This window comes from Ambystoma mexicanum, chromosome 9, assembly GCF_040938575.1.
Source record: "Ambystoma mexicanum isolate Mex_15411 chromosome 9, UKY_AmexF1_1, whole genome shotgun sequence".
Taxonomy (NCBI): domain Eukaryota; kingdom Metazoa; phylum Chordata; class Amphibia; order Caudata; family Ambystomatidae; genus Ambystoma; species Ambystoma mexicanum.
The window spans coordinates 175,377,647-175,401,279 of NC_090931.1; the positions used below are offsets into that span (position 1 = coordinate 175,377,647).

A 23,633-nucleotide genomic window follows, 5' to 3' on the forward strand; every position below is an offset into this window, starting at 1 on the left:
AGGAGTCTGATCCTGGTACCCAAGCTCGTATATCTTTCAATCTTATCAAACAAACTTTCATATCTGTGGACCTGTTTCTAGGCGTTGACTCCGACTCTCAGGCTGTTAGTCAGATGGGTTTTAGTATCCGTCTGTTACCAGCACCATGCATCCAGGGAACTTCCCACCTTTTTGCCTGTTGCTCTGTTCTCCAACTAAGAACCTATTCACTTGGCCCAAAGTCCTCTTCTCCAGCAATTCGGTCTTCTTCGCCCACTCTTGGTCCTCTCTCCCCCCTTCTGTTGTGTACCTCCTAGGAGGTCGTCTCGGTCCATAACCTTCCCTGCACTCTTCCAGCTTCCCTGGTGTTCCCATTCCTCCGACCTCTGTGTACTCATTTCCTTTTTGATAGGATCCCTTGTCCACCTCTTTGCCTTTTCTCTTCTTGATTTTATTTCTCTCACACCTCTGCCTTTCTCTGCTTCAACTGCTGTATCATTTCCTAATCCCTGATCTCTTTTCCAGCCTATGTACTCTTCGCTCTTCTACAATGTTCGCCACCAGTCTTTCTGCACCTCCTGCTTTCAGCACTTCAACCTCCTCTCATTGCTCTCTGCACATCTTCCATATCACCACTTCCCACATACGTCCTTGTCCTGAACCTTCACCTCTCCACACCTTGTTACTCTGCTACACCAAACACCCACACACTCTACCACTTTCGCAAGGCTTTTGTTTTTAGAGTCTGAAACCCTCCCCTTGGGCAGGGTTATGGTCTGCAGGCAGCACAGGTTATCAGTACTTGGTCTGAGTTCAAATCGATTACAAGTGGGTGCATTCAATGATTCTCAGCCATTCTATTATTCTGGGACACAAGTCCTGTATACAAACCAGGCTTTTTAACAGGCCGATCTACTATCTTGGAACTCTCCTTTACACTCATGTGCCTGGTAGCACACCGGAAGAGCCTGTGCAGGAGCAGAGATGCGACTCTTCTGCAGTCTGCTCACAGGCGGGGTCTGGAATGCAAACGCAAATTGGTAATCTCAACTTTCTCTTTATCGATCACTGCATCCAGGGGTGGACTGGCCTATAGGTAACTCTGGAGATTTCCCGGTGGGCCTCTGCACCCTGGGCCTCTTTTGTGTGGTATTTCCAAATGTTCTCATAGGAAAAGCATTGGGCTTGCTGAAAATGTGTCATATGGGGCCACTTTGAAAAAGATTTCCAGGGCCTCTTTTGGTCCCCAGTAATCATTTCCAGGGCCTCTTTTAGTTCCCAGTCCACCCCTGACTGCATCCCCATAGATGCGGGCCGAGGCAGCAGATTTAAAAGGCCAGTAGAAACACTAACCTGGAGATCCCTTGCCCCTGGTGTGGTGGGGCAGGAAGGGCATTGTATCCTTCCCATACTCCCTCCTGCCACACATCACATAGCAGGTGGTGGGGCCCCAGTCCCCTGAAATAACCCCAAATTCACCACCATGGGACGTTGTCACACTGTATTTTCATATAAAGAAAACATTGCTTTTAACCATAATTCACAAATAAAAAAATACTGTTGTTCCTTCATTGTTATATGCTAAGCACTTTCCCCCTTGAATTATCAGTCAGGAATCCCTGTGATGCCCATTGCAGCAGTAACCATTATCCTTGTAATCGTCATTCTTAGCAGATGTAAACAATTCTATTAATCCAAGTGTATATTTTCCAAATTATGTATTTATCTCTATAACTGCTGTTTACCGGGCAGATTTGTTTTCTTAACAATGATTACAGGGGATTTCATTTTAAAATGAATGTTATTTTAGGTATTAAAGTACAGAAATAATTCAAAATTGTTGTGTACAAAATGACTTTAAATAAACCTCAGGATCCCTCTCTTCCTCATCAAGCTGTTCCCAACCCATTGCATGCATTGAATTCCTTCACTTGAAGAGAACATAGACCCCATGCACACAAAGTACAGCTACAATCATTGAGTGCAAAACATTTTTACAGTAAACAATAAGTAGAGGTGGGAATCCAGCAAGAATCTAGAGAATCATTCAAGCCCAGCAAGTCATAACTTCCAGAAACCAACATAAAACAGTTGATGTCTGGGCACGCTCTTTGATCAGACATATTTAACTATAGACAAGTCCAAAAAGACACGGCCGATCAAAATAGGGTGGTCCTAACCAAGCAGTACAGTCTAATGAGCAAAGAAAAAAAAACTCCACTGGCATCAGCCCAGCTGAAAGCCATTAGATGCACGTAGCACCCTTCCTCGAGCCCATGAAGCAAAGTATTCAGGAACCTACGGATGGATCTATAGTGTTGCATGCTTCACAAGCCTCACCAGTCCACAATAGCGTAGACCATATGACATGCCTCCCCAAACAGCGCAATGGATGGGACAGGTTCCTATGAGGGGCGCTTAGTGTGCATCAACAGTTCCCGCTGCAGGCCAGCATCAATAGGGGCGGACGACTTGCTTGAAGGTAGGTCTGTGATGAGGGTAAGTTTGTTGAATACGCCACGGCCAAAGTAATCAGCAATCACAGAGAAACCGTCATTGGAGCACTGGAGCTACAAGAAAGGAAGACGGGTGAGGAGAGAGTCATACAAGCAACCCTTACACAAAGTCTTTGAGGGGCACAGCTGGAGCAGTTTATTCTGCCACAACAAGCCTAGAGCTGCTAATACAGTCTGCAGTGGTTTCACCTACATCATTTTAATCGTAAACTGTTTGGTTGAGTAATAATGAGATATCTCTGACAAATATTACAAACCAGTAATTGCCTTTGAGGATTGTGCCCACATACCAACACATGATCTGCAGTCTACCTGGTGGTTGGCTCAGTGTATAACATTTGTTTTTTCAAAGTTGAAAAATTAGGGTGTCAAAAGGGGCCTTCCCGTCACACTATCCCTTATCCTACAAGTAGCAATGATCCCCCATGCGTCAACATGCTCAGATTGTTGCTTTTTCTGACTTGACATCTGTAAGGGTTGTGTGTGCAATGCAAATGGATACATTACTCACCGTAATTGTATTTCTGATGTTTGTATCTGCTTAGATTCAGATGCTATGCATAGGCCGACATCTAGTGCGTGGGAACCCCTGCAGCGGTAGGGCTCTGCTGTTGCGAGGGGGTTGAGAAGGAGCACCCGAGAGGCTCGACGTGGAGCTCCGGAGGCTGGGGGGTGCAGCGCAGGCAGCACGATGGGAGGAGGAGAGGAGGAGAACCTCCCTCACCCCCATCCGACGCCGCTGAGTAACGGCTTACACCGGTGGCCCCGGCGCAGGAGGTGGCCAGAGCCACCAAGACTCCCGAGGAAGCAGCACTGCTCGGCGGGGAGGCTGAGACAGGAGGCGTCAACACCCCCTAGTGAGGAGCAGGCAATGGGTGCAGCGGTGAGGAGGAGGCCCCATCAGGCAAACTGTGGGGAGAGGATTAACAGCCCAGAACCCAGCATTGGCAGGGGGGTGCCCCTGTGGAGACAGAGTGAGGCCTCTACACAGAAGATTTGGGCCACAGCATCCAGGTGGCAGAGCAGCTGCAGGAGACAGTGGTGCTGGGCCCAGAAGGGGCCATTGCCTTGGAGGTCAGTGCTGTGAAAGGCGAGGACGGCTACCCCCCACAACCCCACATCAACAGCTAATTCCGGGACTGGACCAGCCAGGGTTACCAGTGGTCAACCAAGGAGTCGGTACGACTGGACAGAGCCCCGCGGCAAGTTTAGATGTCTTCCAGGGCTAAGGGGAATACGGCGAAGACCGGCCAACGTGTGGGAGACCCCCTAGGTATCCTCCCCACCCTGCGGCCAGCAATGGAAGCCAGGGAGCCAAACCGAGGTGACAATGGTCAGCTGAAAGAGCGGCCGGTTCAGGACGGGGCCGCAGACTTGGCACAAATGACAAGACAGGACCTCAGAGGAGAAATGCAGGCCTTGAGAGAGACTCTAGCTAGAACCTTTCAGGACCAATTTCAGCTGTTGAGAACTGATCTGAATGTAGCGCTGGAAGAGCTGAAACAAGAAATGGCCCAGCTAGGGGAAAGAACGGACCTATTGGAAAGAGGGCTGCAGGAAACAGAAAAGGACAACGGCTAACAGTGAGGCGATCAACCGATTGGACCTTGCGACGCAGAACTTGGAAACCCAGGTGGAGGACCTTGAAAATAGATCTAGAAGGGTCAACATCAGGATCAAACTCTTACCGGAATCAGTGGCTGACCGAGAACTGAAGGGGGAAGTCCAGAGGATCTTTGCTGACCTCTTGGGTGAGGGGGGCCTAGAAGCGATTGAATTGGACAGAGTGCACAGAGTCAGTCGACCCTCCCGGGGCCCTAATGCCAGGCCATGTGATGTTCTGGCCACATTTGCTAGATATGGACAAAAGGAAGCGGTGTGGTGCGCTGCTAGACAGCGCGAACCTGTGCACTACAAGGGGCAAGAGATTTCCTTGTTTCAGGACCTGACGAACAGCACGCTAGTGAAAAGGACCATGGGACCAGTCCTGAGAGAACTCACCAGGAAAGGAATAAAGTACAAGTGGACATTCCCCTTTGGGTTACTGTTCGAATGGGGGGGTGGGGAGGGGTACAGAGACCGGCAACTACACCACAGGAAACGGCAAACATAATGCATTTGGCGTTGACGGGGAAAGGGAGGCCTGAGGGGGCAAGCCCTCAGCCACCTCGGGGGAGGCTGACCGGGAGAGAGCAAAGGAGGCGGGGAATGGATCCGAGTAAAGTATGGGGTTTGAGTCATGGTAGATATTCTGAAGGGGGAGGTGGGAAAATGGGCATCACGTAAAGCCATGAAGGGGGGAGTTGAAAACATATTGGAACAAGTAAGGACAGACGAGTCCGGGGGGGGGGGTTTGGGGGGGGCAGGGGAGGGTCTGTAGTGGGGAGGGGGGAGCCCGGCAGCTCTCCAAGTTGGGGTCCGGAGGGTGGGGGAGGGGAGGTGGGGGGTCTCAGAGGTGCCGAGCAAGCAGAGCTTGTAGAGGGCATAGGGCCACAACATGGGGGGTGGAAGGAGGCAGTAGGGGGGAGGGCAGGGGCGAGCAATGTCGGGAGGAGTCTCCCAGGAGAGGAACAAGGGAGCAAAAGCAGGGCTGTGCCATAGGTTTCTCGACGGGTTCATCCATCACGCATAATGTGAGGGGGCTCAACACCCCCGTGAAACGGGCAGAATTAGAGAAGTTCACTAAGACACATGCCCCGGATGTTCTGGCGCTCTAGGAGACTCACCTGAGAAGGGATCAGGGTCTCAATCTAGAACTGATTACATATGGGTGTCAGCGAGTCTGGTAGGAAGGGTGGAGGCGGTGGAGACGGGTCCCATGGGTATAGCAGATCATAAAACAGTGCAGATGAGGTTGGGCCTGCGGAGGCGAAGCCCGGTGGGTGCGGAAGTGGATTTTTCCAGAGGAACTACTGAGGGAACGGGTGATCCGGGAAGAGATTGGGGATAAAATAAGGGTGTTCTTTGAGACAAACAACAGGACCGAAAAGTCTGGGCAAAAGATGGGACGTCTTTAAGGCCACATTGAGGGGGGGAGCTCATCGCCCTGAAGGTGGAAATGAATAGACAAATGAGGTTGCTGGAGGCACAATTGGAAAAGGGAGGTAGAGACGGCAAGGCTAAGGAGGGGGGGGGGGAGCACCCTCCAGGAAAGCATTTAGGGCATACAGGCTAGCTGGGGGGTTCTGAGGACCAAAAAAGGGGAGAAAGCTATGCTTATGGTTAGGCAAAAGTACTATGCGAAGGCTAATAAGGCAGATTTGTTGCTAGCGCACCTCCTGTTGAGGGGGGGGGGGCAAGGGAGCAGAACGTGATCACGGCAATGCGGGATGAGAATGGGAACAGACTCACCCGCACGGAGGATATAAAGGGTTGCCTAGCTCGATTTTATAGTACATTATATTCCTCACAGTACCCCCCTGCCCCAGCCTCAGAGGGACTTTCTCGGGGCTCTGCCCTTCCCTAGTTTATCCCAGACGGCGAGGGAGGAGCTGGGCCGCGACATCACGGAAGATGAAGTGAGGATTGCAATAGCGTCACTGCCCTGAAATAAGGCCTCCGGGCCGGACGGCTACTCAGCATCGTTCTAAAGGACCTTTTACAAGATTCTCACTCCGCATCTCACGCAGTTGTTTATCTCCTTCAAGGATTCAGGGAGAATCACCTCGACAATGGAGGAAGCTAAAATCATGCTCATTCACAAGCCTGGGAAGGACCCGGAGGAGTGTGCCTCATACAGGCCTATCGCACTTATCAATATAGATGTGAAACTGTATACTAAAATACTTGCGAAGCAGCTTGAGGGGCACCTTCCGACACTGATCCACCCAGACCAAACAGGGTTCGTTCTAGGGAGACAGACTTCAGATAATATCAGGCGGGTAGCTCATCTTGTAGAAAAGACACAGAAAACGGCCACTCCGGCGGTGCTCCTAGCCTTGGATGCGGAAAAGTCGTTTGACCGGGTGGAGTGGTCATTTCTTTTCCAAGTTATGGAGAGGATGGGACTGGGCGCAGATTACATCAATATGGTCCGAGTCAACTATCAAAGTCCATCCGCATGCATTATGGTTAACGTGGCAACATCAGATCCATTTAGTTTAAGGCAGGGGACTAAGCAGGGGTGTCCACTCTTCCCCCTTGCTATATGCAATTAACCTGGAGCCCCTACGACATGCTCCTCATCCTTACCGATCCGAGGGGGTCCATTAAGGCGAGTATCAAATTCGCAGAGGTGTCGGGTTTGCGGATCAACTGGCAGAAGTCAGAGCTCATGAATTTGTCTTTGGAAGCCAGGGAGGCTGAGGAGCTTAAAGAGGGATGTCCCTTTAAGTGGAGCCCCGGGGCAATAAGATACCTGGGGGTGAAAATTACCCCGGCTTTGGAGGGGGTGGTACTCGGCGAACTACATCCCCATAATGAAAGCAATTAAAGAGGACCTCCGGAAGTGGAAGTGGAGTGCCCTCAGAATATCTTGGCTGGGGAGAGGGACGGCGCTTAAAATGGTGATTTTGCCCCAGCTTCTTTACCCCTTTCAGGCGGTTCCGCTCCCGGTTCCCGCAGGCTTTTTTTTTTAGAGAATTGGACACGGCGGTGAAGGAATTCATAATGGGAGGACAAGAGACCACGACTGGCCAGGCGCTTGATGATGGCCTCGAGGGGGGACAGGGGCCTGGGGCTTCCGGACTTCTGCCAATACTATGAAGCTGCGCAGTTGCAAATGATCAAGGAGTGGTTCTTGGAAGAGTACGGGAAGCAGTGGGCTCAAATGGATAGGGCGGTGGCCCAACATCATCTGGGGGAGGTCTTCTGGCTCCCACGCCACCTTAGGCTACCTCATTTATATCTCAGCGCCATAACGAAGGGCCTGGTGGACATTTGGGATGGTGCGGTGAGAAAGTTAAGGGTTACAACACACCCCTCCCCTTTTACTCAGCTATTTCAAAATAGGGACTTCACCCCAGGGTTGGAAAAAGGGGCTTTTAGGAAGTGGGAAGAAGGGGGGTGCAGTGTCATCAGGAACATGTTCTGAGGGCACACCATGAAAACGTACCTAGAGTGCAAGCGAGAATTTGACCTGGGGGAAAGGGGACAGGCATAGGTATTTCCAGATTAGAAATTGGGTGATGACTGAGGAGGTGAGAAACGCGGCCACGCGGACTACGACGCAGTTAGAGAGGTTCCGCCTAACGCATGAGGGGTCTAGAGGGCTAATTTCAGATCTCTACAAACTTCTGGGAGACACGGTCCCAAAAACTAACTGGGCTTACATGTAAAGATGGGAGCAGATTCTGGGGACGAGAATAGAGAGGGGATTGGGAGAGGCTGGGGATTACCGAAGTGGGCAAGAGCAGCGCAGTTACAAGAAGCTTGGTATAAATACATCTTTGGATGGCACTACACCCCTTCTCGCCTGAATGCGATATACCCTGCAACATCTAAAGACAGTTGGAGGGGGTGTGGGTAGGAAGAGACAGCAGCTCACATTTGGTGGGATTGCACCAGAATTAGACCTTTCGGAAGCAGTATTACGCTGGCACAGGAACAGGCGTTTGGAGAGGGGCGGGATCCTTGGGCGATCTTAATGGGGAGGCTAAGGTTGGGAGACAGGGGTACGGGGAAGGGTTGAGATAATGCGAAGATTACATTTACACTTGCAGCAATGTCCCTTGTCGCTCACAGATGGAAGGGGCCCGCGGTTCCGACGGAGCAGGATTGGCTGAGGAAAAGTGGGAATTGGTGGCATTGGAGTGGGCCACATATGCAGTCAATAGCAATCTGGAGAACTTTGCAACTGAGTGGGGAGAAACGCTGACATACCTAAAAGGAGAATTACGAGAGCAGTGGTGCCCGCAAAGGCTGAAACTGTTGGATCTTTATGGATGACCTACGAAATACTTTTTGATGTTGGAGAGTGGGGAGGACATGAGGCAATCTTGGCGCCCTGAGGGGGAGTGGGAGTGGGAAAGGAGGGGAATTATTTGATTTGTTGAACTGCATGTTATAAAATAATAAAAAGATGTTAAAAAAAGGTAAGAGTAGATAAAGCTAGAAAACATCTATGCACCGTCTACCCCACAGGGGAAGAAGGGTGGGCACATGTGAATCTAAGCAGACACAAGCATCAGAAATACGGTTACGGTTAGTATTGTAGCCCTTCTGAGGCTTGTGGATCTGCTTAGATCACATGCTATGCACAGACTGCAAAGCAGTGTCTGGAGAAGGCACAACAGTAAATAGATGTTTTAGCACCGCTTGTCCCACCTGTGAATGTTCTTTAGAATGTGTGTCAATGCACTAATGCTGAGTAAAAGTATGTATGGAACTCCATGTACCTTCTTTGCAAATGGCGTCCAGAGGGACATTTGCAATAAAGGCCAAAGTAGCTCCTGTACCCCTGGTAGAGTGAGCTCTTGGTGTGAAAGGCAGAGTTTTGTTTGATAGGGAGTAGCAGAGCTGTATGCATTTCACTACCCATTTGGAGATGGTGTTTTTTGAAACGTGATCTCCTTCCCTGCCAGGTTTTATCTGGTTTACATAGTAAAGAACTGCCCTCCTTACATCTAGTGTATGGAGGATTTTCTCAGCTGAGTTTGAAGGATTTTGAAAGAAAGCAGGTAGTTCAAAGGATTGGTTAACATGCAACTTGGATATAGGTGTGTTAGGCAGAATCCTGTGCAGTTCCCTTGGGGAACACTGCAAAAAGATTAAGACTACAGGAGTAAGCAGTAAACCCAATTGGTAGCAGTCTGTACCACCCAGATTTACCTGGTAGCTGTGGCTGAGAAGTCAGACTTCTCTCAAGAAGAGTTAGGCAGTATACAGAGGATACACAATAGGGCTAAAAACACAGAGCAAGCAAACACTGACCAGAGCTTGTCATCAAAAGTATATAATTATTTAACACACACTTTAGAAAATACACTAGCACTATAAATCAAAAGCAAGTTCCAACACAATAAGAAAAGTATACACACCTCCCTTAGCAATTACTAGACATGTCTAAGTCAAAACACCACTTTTTGTCAAAACAGAGGTGAGCGTGCAACTTAGATGGCACTCCAATAATTAAATAAAAGGGAGAGAAAAAGGCAGGTCATGAAGATAAAACAGTTCCCAATACTTTTAAGAGACCAAAACAAGTTAGTGAAGGCAGAGTCTACTGTAGAGCCAAAGTTCATAGGCGAGGCCCACTTTAAATGGGGCAAGGTGAAATGTGCCCAAGATCACACAGTTGAGAAATGCATTCAAGTCTTTGTAGAAATGTTCAAAAGAGGTTGGGGTGGTTCAAAAGATAAAAGTTAGAAGGTCTGTGGGCCAACCCGTAGAAAGGGAGGCCAGGTGGAACACAGTACCTTTAAAGTTAAGGAAGCTGCAGCGGTGGCAGTTGTTCCTGGCAGCAGGTGCAGTTTCGACCAGGGGAAGAGAGGATCTCGTCGAGGAGTAAACTTGGAGTCGTTGCACTGCCCAGGGAAGAAACCAGCTGCGGAGTTTGTCGGTTAAAAGGTACATTCCTGGTATTCGCAGTCACAGTGGTGAAGCTTGGCTATCCGGCCTCCGGGGTGCTTGGCACGGGCGATTCGACCAAGAGACATCCTGGAAGGCGAAATTGTGAACTGGCTGATCGCACCAGCTCAGAGGAAGAAGACTCTTTCAGCAGAAGATCTTCTCTTGTCGTCGGGAAAGTGGTGAGGTTGTTGCAGCAGCGCTCCACCGGTGGTGTCGTCGTTGCAGATGGCTCAGCTTCTCCCCTCTTCGGATTTCTTAGGTCCTGTGGTGACTTCTGAAGTTCCAGTGCCAAAAGCCCTGCTTTTGTGCAGAAAAACCCCCATTCAACAGCCTAGCTGTCACTCAAACATGCTAAGTGGTGAGCTGGGCGGCTCACCACTGGGCCAATCAGAACAGAGTGTGACTTGGGTGGCTAAGGCAACGCAGTCCAGGGTGCCGATTCCCCCACCCACACACCCTGTGGAACCCAGACAGAGTGGCACCAGTTGGAGGGCTCCTGTGGAGAAGCCCCGCCAAAAAGTGGAACAAAGGGCCCGACCTTGGTTGGAGTTAAAGAGACGGACACGAATGCCATTTTAGAAAAGAGTTCTAGCAAAAAGACCCAACCGGTGATTTAATATTAAATAAATAAACCGGCGGTATCTTTAACATTGCACCAAAAAAGTGGTGCGTTTAAAATCAATGGGAAAATCCCATATGAAATATTACGGTGGAACATTTTGCGTGGTAACCACTGCCACCAGCCAGAAACTCGACAAGGGGGGACTGGACAGTGCCCCCTTGGAAACAGACCCAGGGGCAATCGAATTAACCCCTTCTAGTAATTCCACAATATGATGGTTTGTACTGGTTCTGTTCACAATTTTGGACTAGTAAAGTCACTGGTGACTTTACATGCCCTGGGAGACAGTAGTCACTATGACACCCCTGTGTTACTGCACTGAGGGTGCTGTGTAACACATACAGTAAAAACAGATGATACCCTATGGAGTAAAAGACCCCATAGCCCATAAGCACACAAAAAGTCAAAGACATACCTCAAATCATGCCTAAGCGTGGGAGGAAAAGAGTCTCACTCTTAGCAGGAGAAAAAAACAAACCCCAAAAATCCAGCAAAGCTGCTGGGGGACTCACTAGGTTTGGGAAATTAGCCTTATAAGAGAATTCTCCCTAACAAGGTGAAACCCTAGGGTGTGTTCTTAGTACCAACATGTCTTTGTGGATAAGGGTCTTGCACTGACAAAGCTTGTAGTTCACGGACTCGTTTTATGGGGCGATGGCCACCAGAAAATCTGTTTTGTACGTTCGGTGTTTTAGGCAGGATTTGAGCATAGGCTCGAAGGGAGGACCGATGAGCTTTGAGAGTACCACATTGAGATCCTACCCTGGAGGTGGGCTGGAAATGGGGGGTGGGGAGGAAGTCTCTTTACTCCCTCCATGAAAGCCTTAATAAGGAACAAGTTACTTACCTGTAACTATTGTTCTCCAGCATGGGTCTGGCATGAATTCACCGATTCCCATGCACAAGAACATTCCCCTTCGTCAGGCCAGGAATCCTCAGTAAAGTAAAACACTGTTTCACTTACAAACTGTATTTCTCCTCTAACCCACTCACTGAGCTCTGGGTCATACTGCCCCAAGCCAATAATTGCCCTCTCCTAAAACCCCTCCTCTGGCATACAGCTTCAGATTTAGTAAGCAGGTAAAGTGGCAGTATGACCAAGAAGAGCCGCAGAGGTGTCGGCGGGAGGGTTTGCATGTGAATCCATGCCAGACCCATGCTGGAGAACAATAGTTACAGGTAAGTAACTTGTTCCTTTTCCAGCATGGATTCACATAATCATGAATAAAGAATACATAGCAGTACAACACTACAGAACCATAGGAGGTGGCAAGGCTCAACAGAAGCAATTACTCTTACCTCCGGAACAGGCTCACCTTCAAGCATACAGGTTGCGTAGCACTGCTTGGTCGACCCTGGACTCCTCCCTGGAATCCCCGTCGACGCAGTAGAATCTTGTGAAGGTGTACAAGGACCTCCACGTAGCAGCCCTGCAGATGTCCAGCAGAACACACCCAACAGGAACACCATCGTCACAGCGATTGCTCTGGTGGAATGGGCTCTCGGACCGCCAGGCAGCGGTCTGTTTGCCAACCAATGATAGTGTGTGATACAGCCGGAGAGCAACATGGAGATGGAAGCCTTGGACAAGGCCTTCCCATGGTTCACAGGACCAAAGTTCACGAACAGTTGAGACGTCTTCCGGAAACTCTTTGTGCGTGCCACATAGAACTTCAGACCATGAGCCACATCCAGCAAGTGCAAAGTCCTTTCAGCCGGCGACAAAGATTTCTGAAAGAAAACAGGCAACACCAAAGGTTCATTGAGGTGGAATTCCAACGGAACCTTTGGCATGAAGGAGGGGTGGGTCTGCAACACCACCCCTGTGTCGTGAAAAGTCAGATAAGGCCGTTTGCAGGGTAGGGCCTGGATCTCACCTACCCTCCTGGCAGATGTGATGGCCATAAGGAAAGCCATTTTCCGTGAGAGGAACTTGAGAGGGGCATGATGCATAGGCTCAAAGGGGGCCCCCCCCTCATGATCACCCTCAGTACCACGTTGAGTTCCCACACCGGGGCAGGTGCCTTCACCGACAGGAATGATCGGAACAGTCCTTTGAGGAACTCCTTGACGAGACGGTGGGACCAAAGAGAAGATCGGCCTGGAGACCTGGTGTAGCGGGGGATAGCCGACAGATGCACCTTGATGGAGGCGATCGACAAGTACGGAAGAACCTGCAGGGCCATGACCCTCAGAGGATTGATCTTCTGTGCCTGGCACCACGTAGCGAAGCGTTTCCACTTGTTCCCATAGCACTGGCGACGTTCTGGCCCTGGCAAGGACCTCCCTGCAGTCTGCTGGCAACTCTTACCCTCCAAACTCTAAGGCTGCAGGAGCCAAGCCCGCAGGTTCAGCGACCCTGGGCCGTGATGCAGGATTGCGCCTCCTGTGGTGAGCAGATCCGCGACCAGTGGCAGCTTGACCGGGGGTGACATTGACAGGTTGAGAAGGTCCAGGCACCAAATCTGCCTCTGCCATGCCAGGGCAAAAAGGATCATCCTGCATCGGCATCGTTGGAGTTGATTGATGACTCCCGATTGATTTATTTTGCTGCGATTGTGTTTTTATCTGTGCATCCTTCTTTGAAATCCTGATTTTTACCCCACATTGCTGCTACTGCTTTTTCACTCGCGCTTGCACACTTTCTAGAATATTTGTTTCTACACTGTTGCCTCATTTTAGTACTTAGACCTCTTATTGTGCTTTTAATATTGTGAAACTTCCCCATTAACTAAAGAAAGGTGCAGTTTCAATCGGTTTCTTGCTTACTCTGCACGCACTTTCAAACTACATTTCCCCATCAGGAGCTGTAGTTTCTGCATGCGCTTCCATTGAAACCCAGTGTGAACGTGCTGGCGCGAAGGGGGCAAGTCAGTCCATGGCGTGAAGGGGGCAAACCGGTCCGTGGCGCTCCGTGGTCTCGGGTGCCACGTCCTTTGCAGGCAGCATCTACTACCTGGTAAGCAACATGAGTCTCCCGGCTAGTCTTGAGTTTATTGCCAAAGAAAGAGCAGACTCCGAACGGAGATCGGCTCGTCTCCTAGAAATTGCGGCGGTCTCCAGTGCTCGCTTTCAGAACATGTTAATGTCAATTTGTGCTGGGATAGGACCACACAGATAACACGAGCAAGGATAATCTGCATAAAGGATACTCTTGCTTGAAGGGATTATTAGAAAAATCCAGCACTAATAACAGAGTTACTGATGAGGTCCCAAATACTCAGCTTGCACCTCCTGAACATTACGTCGTAAGCCAAGAAGAGCAAAGTTAGCCTATGAGCATTAATGCCACTAATGCCATTTGCACTGTGTTCATGCTCCCCATGAAGAGCAAGGCTAATTCCAGCTTTAAGCTCAAATGCCTTCTTCTCAATACACGGTCTCTTCTGAAACAAGCTCTAGCGTTCTGCGCATACATTTTGACACACAACATTGACATGTGCCGTAACTGAACCTTGGAATCTTACTGCGGCGGCTCCCTCTCTTGCCCTGGCAATACCTCAAGTTACAATATATTCTGCCAGGACAGGCTTGAAGGCAAAGGGGAAGGGGTAGTAATCATTTTTAAAGACTTTCTAGACGTCTGGAGTACTGAAATTTTGAGTATAGGTAACTGAAATTCTTCATATTATAAAATAAGACCACACGCAGAAAATACAGTGAACTTTATTCTTGTTTATTGTCCACCAATTCCAATGAAGGATTTCACTAGTCAATTATCGGATCCCCTCTTAACGTTCCTAAAACCTTCCTCTAAAATTTTACTTCTTGGAGATTTTAATTAATAACAATACTCACACTAAATTGCTGGATACGGCTCTCTCAAATCTTGGCTTCTCCCAATTTATCCTTGCTCCTACACATGTAAAAGGGAACACTCTTGACTGGCTGCCAAGTCTTAATATAACGCCAACCAATTAGTCGGTTAGCGCGTGTACCTGGTCTGACCACTCGTTTACTTCGAGATCATTTCTGAAAGAACTGTAGTGAATAAGAAACCTATCATTACTACAGTTCTTGGCAGAAACCTAAAAAAAACGGACTCCAGAATCCTTAGATCATTGGACTTGTGGACTACAAGAGAAAGTGAAGGCTGAGTGTTCTGTAGAAGAAATCACAGACTCCTATCTAGACACTATGCAAAAAGCAGTAGACACGTTAGCTCCTTTGCGACTTAAGAAGACACTGCAAAGAGACCAATTCTTGGTTCTCCACCGATTTGCAAGCCCTGAAAAGCAATAAAATCAAAGCTCTCTACAAATGGAAAAATTCCCCAACAGATTTGGATAAAGAATATCAAATACTTGGTTAAAAACTATAAAAAGACCATTATTTCAGCTAAAAGAGCCTACCTAGACGATCACATTGCTAAAGCACAATCCCAACCCAAGAAGCGTTTTAAAGTGTTGAGGGAGTTGGAAACAACAAAAAACAACATGGACACAATCACTAGAGATGGAAACTGGTGTAACCTGGTCCAAGAAGCAATGGATACTAAATCTAACGTAAAACAAGCTTTAATCTGGTTATCAAATAAAACCTTAGCTAGTACTGATCCCAATGTGACCAATCCTACACCCAAGAGCTGGAAATCAGAAGAGCTTTTCTCTATTAAACATATATGTGAAGCCGAATTTACATTGATTGTAGAGAAACTCAAGCCATCAATCTGTAAGGGGGACATCTGTCCTGCATTAGCTATTAAAGCATGCTCTGCTGCTCCGATTACCACTCGCTGTAGGTTTGTGAGCACGTCTTTTAGAGACTGTTCTGTGCCAGCATGCATTAAGCAATCCTGGGTCACACCGTTCATAAAGAAGCCTAATCTTTCATCCAGTGACCTGTTAAACTATAGACCTATTTCTAACTCTCCGTTTCTATTGAAGGTTCTTGACAGGGTTGCATATATACAAGTGCCCCCCCACCTGAGAACCATTGACATTTTGAATCAGGAGGCAATCCTGTTTCGAAGACGAGCACGGCACGCAGACAGCTCTGCTGGACTTAAAATCCAGACTCCTCCGGCATATGGACCAGGGAAATACAAGCATGCTGATGTTTTTGGACCCGTCTGCCGCCTTCGATCTGGTGGACCATGCAGCGCTGGTAGCCAGGTTGGAGGAGTTACCAGGTATCATGCCTTCGGAAGCTCAATGGGTTAAATCATTCCTTGGGGGACAACACTGGAGAGTGAGCAGTGACTTAGCGGATGCTAACCCTTTAGAGTTGACACAGGAGTACCTCAAGGAGTTGGTCTCTCCCCCATCTTCTATAACATTTTTACTGTTCCACTCCTTGACTTCCTGGATTTTAACGGCGTCGAGTTCACCAACTACGCTGATGACACTCAATGTGTCATCCCAATTACTGGTGTCTTATCTGAAGATGAATCAAACATCAATACGATCTACGGCCTTATCCAAAATTGGATGGGTACTAATGGCCTCTCGCTCAGTACGAGCAAGACAGAGCTTATGCTGGTAGGAACAAAAAAAGAATATTCACAAGTTGGAGGGACAGTACAACAACTCCTGATTGGTGATTGCATCATTGAAACTAAAAAGGTTAAACTTTGGGGTCTATTTGGACTGCAGTCTGAATATGAAGGCACAGGTCAGTATTTTAGTTGCCTCCACGGTCTATATCAAACATCTGTCCGATGCCCGTCCTTTTGTTTCTAGGACAAGCAGGGAAGCATTAGCATGTGTAATAATTGGTTCAAGGATGGACTACTGTAGCAGCATCCCGATTGGTTTACCCAATTGCTGGATTAATAGACTGCAAGTGATGCAGAATAATGCTGTCAGAATTGTTGTGGACCGAAACAGAAGAACAAGTTACTTACCAACTGTAACATTCTTTCGACTGGATGTTCCTCCCACGTATTCTATGATAAATACACTTCCAGCTTGCTGGCCTCGGATTTTTTTTCACAGTAGAGAGTGCTGCGCGTCCACGTCGCTCGAGTCTGTGTCCCTCGAAGGCCTCCGTATCAGCACCGACGTCACCATAGGTATAAATAGTCTCGCGCAGTGTCCGTTGCTCAGTTACGTTTTGAGGTGCTGTTTTTGTCTTGTACGAGATGGTTAGTACCTTTGAAAGAGCGTAGGCTGAAACTACAAGGGAAGTTTTACTGCGGGGAAGGATGGGAGGGGCGATAAGGAATACGTGGGAGGAACATCCAATCGAAAGAAAGTTACAGTTGGTAAGTAACTTGTTCTTCAAACGGATTGTGTCCTCCCACGTATTCCTTATCTTTGATAGACTCCCAAAGCAGTAATGTGTATAGGAGGCGGGAGTAAAACAATGATTTCTTTAAAGATGCACAGAGTGCAACAAAGCTTTTCCAAATTTAGTCTCCTGGCTAGTGGAGGAATCTAGACTGTAGAATTTGGTTAAAGTATGTGCGGATATCTGAAGCGCAGCAAAGTTATGATGTACTTGAAAAGGATGAGGGTGGACATAGCATTATTGCAGGAGACTCACCTAACCAGGGAGAAATTGGCGGTGGTTCAAAGAGAGGGAGTATAGCGGGTGCTACATATTCAGTTTACGCAAGAGGAGTTATCACATGGATAGCACCCCACGTGCCATTCAAAGTGCTTCAGTCCACGGGGGACCCAGAAGGCAGACTGATCATTGTTAGAGGGTTATTGGAAAACCGGGTAAGTATTGTAAACTTATACGCCCCCAATCAGGACACACCAGCCTACTTTTGAACCATGTATGGTAAGATTAGCCCCCTACTGGTTGGCGGGATACTATGGGGAGGGGACTTTAATTGTGTCTTAAATTCTAAGCTGGATAGATCAGACAATAAGCTAGACAAACCCACCCCGGCTGCAAAGATGCTGAGGGCCCTCTTGAGTGACTTTGATCTTGTGTATGTCTGAGGCAATTGCACCCCCCAGATAGGCAATACTCACACTATGCGGCACCACATGATCTGCACACGAGACTGGACTATGTGTTCGTTGCGGCTAATTTGGTAAGCTGGATGAGAGGTGCGGAATACAAAGCCAGAGTGTTCTCAGACCATTCTCCTCTAGTTCTGGAGTGGCAACACCAACCCCCTAGGGTGCGGATTCCGACGTGGAAGCTCAGAGCCGAGGCCCTGCAGTTCTGGATTCCAGGAGGATCTAACGGAGGAGATCACAGAGTACTTTGAGATGAACACAGGCAGTGTCAGATTGATGGGAACGGTGTGGGAGGCTTTCAAAGTGGTGGTGCGGGGGGTGGCTATGTCGAAATCCAGAGGGCTCCAGGGGAGCATAGAACAGGAGTTGCGCAGAGCTGAGGAAGAGTTGGAAGACATAATGCGTAGGGGAGGCACCTCTAATGAGGACGGGATCAGGATGAGAGAGCTCCAACAAGCTAGTTGTGAACACTGGGACAGGCTATGTAAATTGAGCTATAAGAAATGTGGAGAAACAGCATGTAGGGGCAGATAAACCTTGAAGGTTGTTGGCCTGGCTATATAAGAGTGAGGCACCAAGGCTTGCGATCAGGGAAATCAGGGGGTGGGTGGGAGGTCGGACCCTGGACACCCAGGAGGGAATGAATGGCGAGTTCCTCAGATACTACAAATGGCTTTATGAACACCCAGGCGGAGCTGGGGACGAAGAGACCGGGACAAGTTAGAAGACATGGTCCTGCCTACTTTAGATGACTCGGAATGGGCAGACCTGGATGCCCCGATCACAATAGAAGAGCTTGAATCAGTGATCCGACACCTGCCCACTTGTAAGGCTCCGGGGTCAGACGGCTACCGAGCAAATTCTACAAACAGGAGTTGTTACCCCTGCTGCTGGCCATGCCTAATGAGTCATATGAGGAGGGCAGGCTGCCTGAGATCCTTACGAGAGGCAGTGATAATTCCGCTCCAGAAGCCGGGTAAGCCGAGTACGAACTGTGGGTCATATAGACCCCTGTCGATGCTCAACCAGGACAGCAAAATCCTTACGGCAGTGCTGGCAAATAGGCTTAAGCGTGTCATCGGCAAACTGATACACCCTGACCAAACAGGTTATGTCCCTGGTAGGAATATAACTGATGACCACAGGCGATGGCATCACATTATTAACCAGACTGAGGAGGACCCAGGTGAACTGGCGATCTCCTCGCTTGACGCAGTCAAGGCGTTCGACTCGGTAAAATGGCCCTGGCTGTTGGCGACTTTAGAAGCCTTTGGAATGGGTCCTGGGAATCTTAGGTGGGCCAAAATGGTAAACAGCTCCCCAAATGCCAGGGTTAAAACGGGTTCTACAATCTCAGACAAATGGCAACTTAGCAGAGGCACCAGACAGGGTTGCCCCTGGTCACCCATGTTGTATATACTAGCGCTAGAGCCATTGGCTGTCTGTCTTAGACAGCAATATGGAGAGATTGGGATGCGCACCGCAGGTGGTCTGCATCTCATTTCATTATATGCTGACGACATGCTCTCGTACTTGCGCTTCCCAGAAGAGAATACACAATACATCCTGGAGGTGATGGAACGATATGCCGCCCTCTCCGGCATAGCTGTAAACCCCAAGAAATCTAGCATGTTTCCCCTAGGGAGGTACAGGTTTGTCTCGCCAAGGGATTTTGCCGGTGTGGCCAATACCCTGGCAAACTAAGTCGTTCAGATATCTTGGAATTGACATATACCATACGACAGGAGAGGAACATAAACACAATACGGTGAAAGCAGTTGAAGGCATCAAAAAATACCATGGGCTTCTGGTCCAGGCTGCCCCTGGCCATGATGGGGAGAGCAGCTTTAATGAAGATGGTAGTCCTGCCCAGACTGTTGCACTTTTTTGTAAACATCCCACATGTGATCCCTATGCGTTTCTTTGCTAGTCTCCACAGCGTGTGCAGGGGCCTCATTTGGCATAACTCCAGGAACAGGGTGGCTCCTTGGAAATTACAAAACTCGTGTGACAGAGGGGGAATAAACCTGCCGAACCTGGAGTTGTATTATCTTGCGGGTCAATTGCAATACGTGGCCAGATGGCTGTCTGAGGAAGAAACAGCAGAGTCTAGGTTATTGTGCATGGAACCGGCTCCTTATTTTCTTAGAGAGGTGGTGTGGCTGCCTAAGCTTAAGGTGCTAGAGATGGCGCGACTGTTGGTACTTGGCTGGTAGGTTTGGCATAGAGCATGGCGGCTAGTGGGATGCCCGGCCCCGTTTTCCATGCAGGTGCCGCTGGCAGCGCTATGCAAAGACCACCCCCAATTGATACAAGGGGTTCGTAGGTACTGGGAGCCCATGGGTCTGGTTACTTTGGGAGACATATGGCAGGATGGAGTGGCGCTAGAATTCCAGAAATTGATGGACACTGGGGTGCATAAGGGGCAACATATAACCCACTCCAGAACTGTTAAGCGGGTGTGAGAAAAATGGCTGGTGGTGGTGCTCACAGAACAACCGGATGCCACCATGGAAATGATATAGGACGTCTCGGAGGGCGGGCACGAGATATCCCGCATATATGAGCTACTGGGGTCCAAGGTGGGGAAGAAATTGTCCTCATTGAGACAGCTCTGGGAGGAGGATGTGGGAGAGCCTATGTCGGACGGGTTATGGGATAGAGCCCAGAGATATCACAAGAAAGTGTTCCAAAATGCAAGGCTCCAGCAGATCCAATTATATGTCACACATAGGGCATATTTGACCCCCAGTAAGATTGCTAGGTTTGGGGGCCAGATAATCCAGAGATGCCCCAGGTGTGGCTAGGTAGAAGCCGGTATGTTACATATGTTCTGGGCCTGTCCGGAGGTGGGTAGAATCTGGGCTGAATTGAAAATACGCCTAGCTGAGAAAGGCATTTAGCTAGAGGTGGAGTCGGCCTGGGCATGCATGCTGGGAGGTTTCCCCAGGCCGCGCCATTTGAGGCACATTAGCAAGATGAAGGACTTGGCATACATCCTGGCTAAAAAGAGGATTGCGATGCGCTGCAAGGCAGCTCATAGGCCCAGATTGGAGTTGTGGTGGGCTGACCTTCTGAAATGGGCCGAGGCGGAGTTGGCGGTTTGGTTCGAAGCGGTCAGCAGGGGAGGAGAGGAGGAAGTAGGACCCCTAATTGAATGGAGGCAATTGGTGGCCACCATGGTGGCCCCCCCCAGCCCGATCACAGTGAGGATGATATGGATGAGAGGAGGACAATCGACCCGCCTGTGGACGTACAGGCTGAGGATATGGACAATATGGCTCAAGTTGGGGGGGTGGGAGGGTGTGGCACTAAAGAACATGGCCTGTAAAGTTAACTTGTTTGATATGGATATGGAAGTCCTAATTATTGTGTTGTTTGATGTGTTATAAAATAAATGTTAAAAAAAAAGTATGTGCGAATGACCATGTGGCAGCCGCACATATGTCTTTAATTGGGACTCCTCTTTGGAGAGCTGAAGAGGCTGCAATACCCCTGGTTGAATGAGCCCTGAGGTGTTGAGGAGGCTCTTTTCCTAAAAATGTATAGCACTCTATAATAGTTAGTATTATCCATCTTGAGATGGTCTGTTTCGTGATAGGTAAACCTAGTTTATGTCCTGCATATCCCACAAACAACTGTTCTGCTTGTCTAATCCTTACAAGTTTGTTAATATAAAAACTCAAAGCACGCCTTGGATCCAGCCTATGCAATCTCTCTTCCTCTTTCCCTGGATGGGGAGGAGGGTAAAATGAAGGTAATGTTATTTTTGTGTGATGTGGAATTCTGAGACCACCTTTGGGAGGAAATGTGGCTTCACTTGAAGATCTACCTTATCTTTGTGAAAGATTATATGAGGAGGTTTGCAAGAAAAAGCTTGTAATTCGCTCACTCTTCTGGCAGAAGTTAAAGCCACTAGGAACACTGTTTTAAGAGTGAGAAACCTTAATGAACAGGAATGAAGGGGTTCAAATGGAGAACACATTACAAAAGTTAAGATTAGGTTTAAATCCCACAGGGGAACTTGGGGGAAGACAGTCAACCCTTTCAGAAATTGAATGACTATGGGCAACTTGAAATAGGAAGGCTACTCAGCCGTGCGCTTAAAGATAGACAGCGCGGCGAGGTAACCCTTGATTGTGCCGACTTGAAGGCCTGAATTTGCCAAGTATAGTAAGAAAGATAACACCATTGGTGCACTAGATGAAAAAGTGTCAATATTCTTCTCTCTACATCAACTGCAGAATTTGTTCCAACGGCAGCGGTATAAAGATTTAGTTGCTGGCCTCCTAGCTGAAAGCAACACCTCCATTACATCATTCAGAAGGTCCCAATCTTTGTATCTCAACCTTTCAGAAACCAAGCGTGAAGGTTGAGGGTCCTGATATCCAAATGGAGAACCTGACCTTTCTTCTGCGAGGGAAGATCCTCTCTTTGTGGAAGACGAATCGGAGGACAGATGGACATGTCTAGAAGATCATGGTACCAGTTCTCCTGGCCCAATCCGGGGCAATTAGGATCATGGGTATCCAGAATCTCCTCAAACTCCTGATCACTTGAGTAAAGACAGGGACAGGAGGAAGAGTGTACAGAAGTGGAAAATTCCCAGTCCACCACAAACGCGTCCCCTAGAGCTCCTCTCGGGGTAGATTCCCTTGAGCAATACTGATTGCACTTCCGGTTGATACTGGTGGTGAACAGATCCACTCGAGGGGTTCCCCAAAGGGCGAGGATCTCTTGAAGGACTTCTTGAGCTAGTTCCCACTCGTGGGAGACTGTTCTGCCTGCTCAGAGCATCCGCCGTCGAGTTCTTCTCTCCGGCTAGGTGAACTGCTGATAGAGAGATTCCTTCCTGAATTGCTCAGAACCATAGCAGCATTGCCTCTCTGTACATTGGCAGTGACCCTACGCCTCCTCTTTTGTTGAGGTTGCGCATGGCCACCGTGTTCTCCGTCATTATCAGACATTTTTTTCCCTGTACCAATGGCAGGAAAGCCTTCAGCGCTAGTCTGATCGCTATCAGCTCTAATAGGTTGATGTGTAATCTGGACTCCAGTGGAGACCAACGACCGTTGATAGTCAAGTCGTTGGCATGGGCTCCCCATCCCGTGAGTGAAGCATCCGTGACTACTGTTATCTTCAGCCACGGTTGCCAAAACTGTTCTCCTTTCAAGATGTTCTCCAGACAGGCCCACCACTGAAGGTCTCGTGCTACTCTGTCCGGGATACGTAGGAGATCTGACATTCTTCCTGAGAATTGCGACCACTGGTTCCTTAGCACCCACTGGAGAGATCTCATTCTCAGGCGATCCTCTGGCACTAGAAAAATGCAGGATGCCATGAGGCCGAGCAACCTTAAAAAGTCGAAGGCTGGAAGACGCTGGGCATTTTGAAACCTGGTGACAATCTGTAGAGTATCTTGATCCCTCACCTCTGGTGGCAAGGTTTTTCCCAGGGATGTGTCCAGGACTGCTCCAATGAACTGGAGTCTCTGTGATGGTATCATCTGTGACTTCTTTAAGTTAAGGGAGAAGCCCAGTTTGTGGAGGAAGTGGCAAACATAATTTAGATGGATGTGAGCTTGTTGTGGGGACACTGCTCTGATCAACCAGTCGCCAGGTAGGGGTAGAAATGAATCCCTTCCCTCCTTAGACTTGCTGCCACAACCGACATTAACTTGGTGAAGACCCTCGGTTGGAGCTCAACCCATATAGCAGAACCCGAAATTGATAGTGAGAGCTGCCAATGGCGAACCTCTGGTACTTCCTGTGCTTGTGATGGATTGGCACATGAAAGTAAGCATCCTGAAGGTCCAGAGATACCAATCAATCCTGAAGCTGGAGGATATGAGAAAGGGTTACCATCTTGAACTTGTCTTTCCTGAGGAATTTTTTCAATTCTCGCAAAACCAAGATGGGCCTCAGTCCTCCGTCCTTCTTTGGTATTAGAAAGTAGGGGGAATACCAACCAGTGTTCCTCTCCGCTACAGGAACCGGTTCTATGGCATCTTTCTCTAGCAGGTCTGAAATCTCCTGCATAAGAAGCGGGCCTGGAAGCTTCAAAGAGTTGTTCCCCGGTAGATGACTGAGG

General features: G+C 48.7%; 1 protein-coding gene across 1 annotated transcript in view; it reads right to left on the reverse strand.

The window, feature by feature from the left end:
* Positions 1-1,680: 1,680 nt before the first annotated feature.
* Positions 1,681-23,633, reverse strand: part of VPS11 (VPS11 core subunit of CORVET and HOPS complexes) — a 314,076-nt gene continuing 292,123 nt past the window's right edge. The window contains exon 16 of the mRNA XM_069614391.1: positions 1,681-2,549. Coding sequence (XP_069470492.1) covers positions 2,385-2,549 — 165 coding nt within the window. The 3' untranslated portion in view covers positions 1,681-2,384. The remainder of the gene's footprint in view (positions 2,550-23,633) is intronic.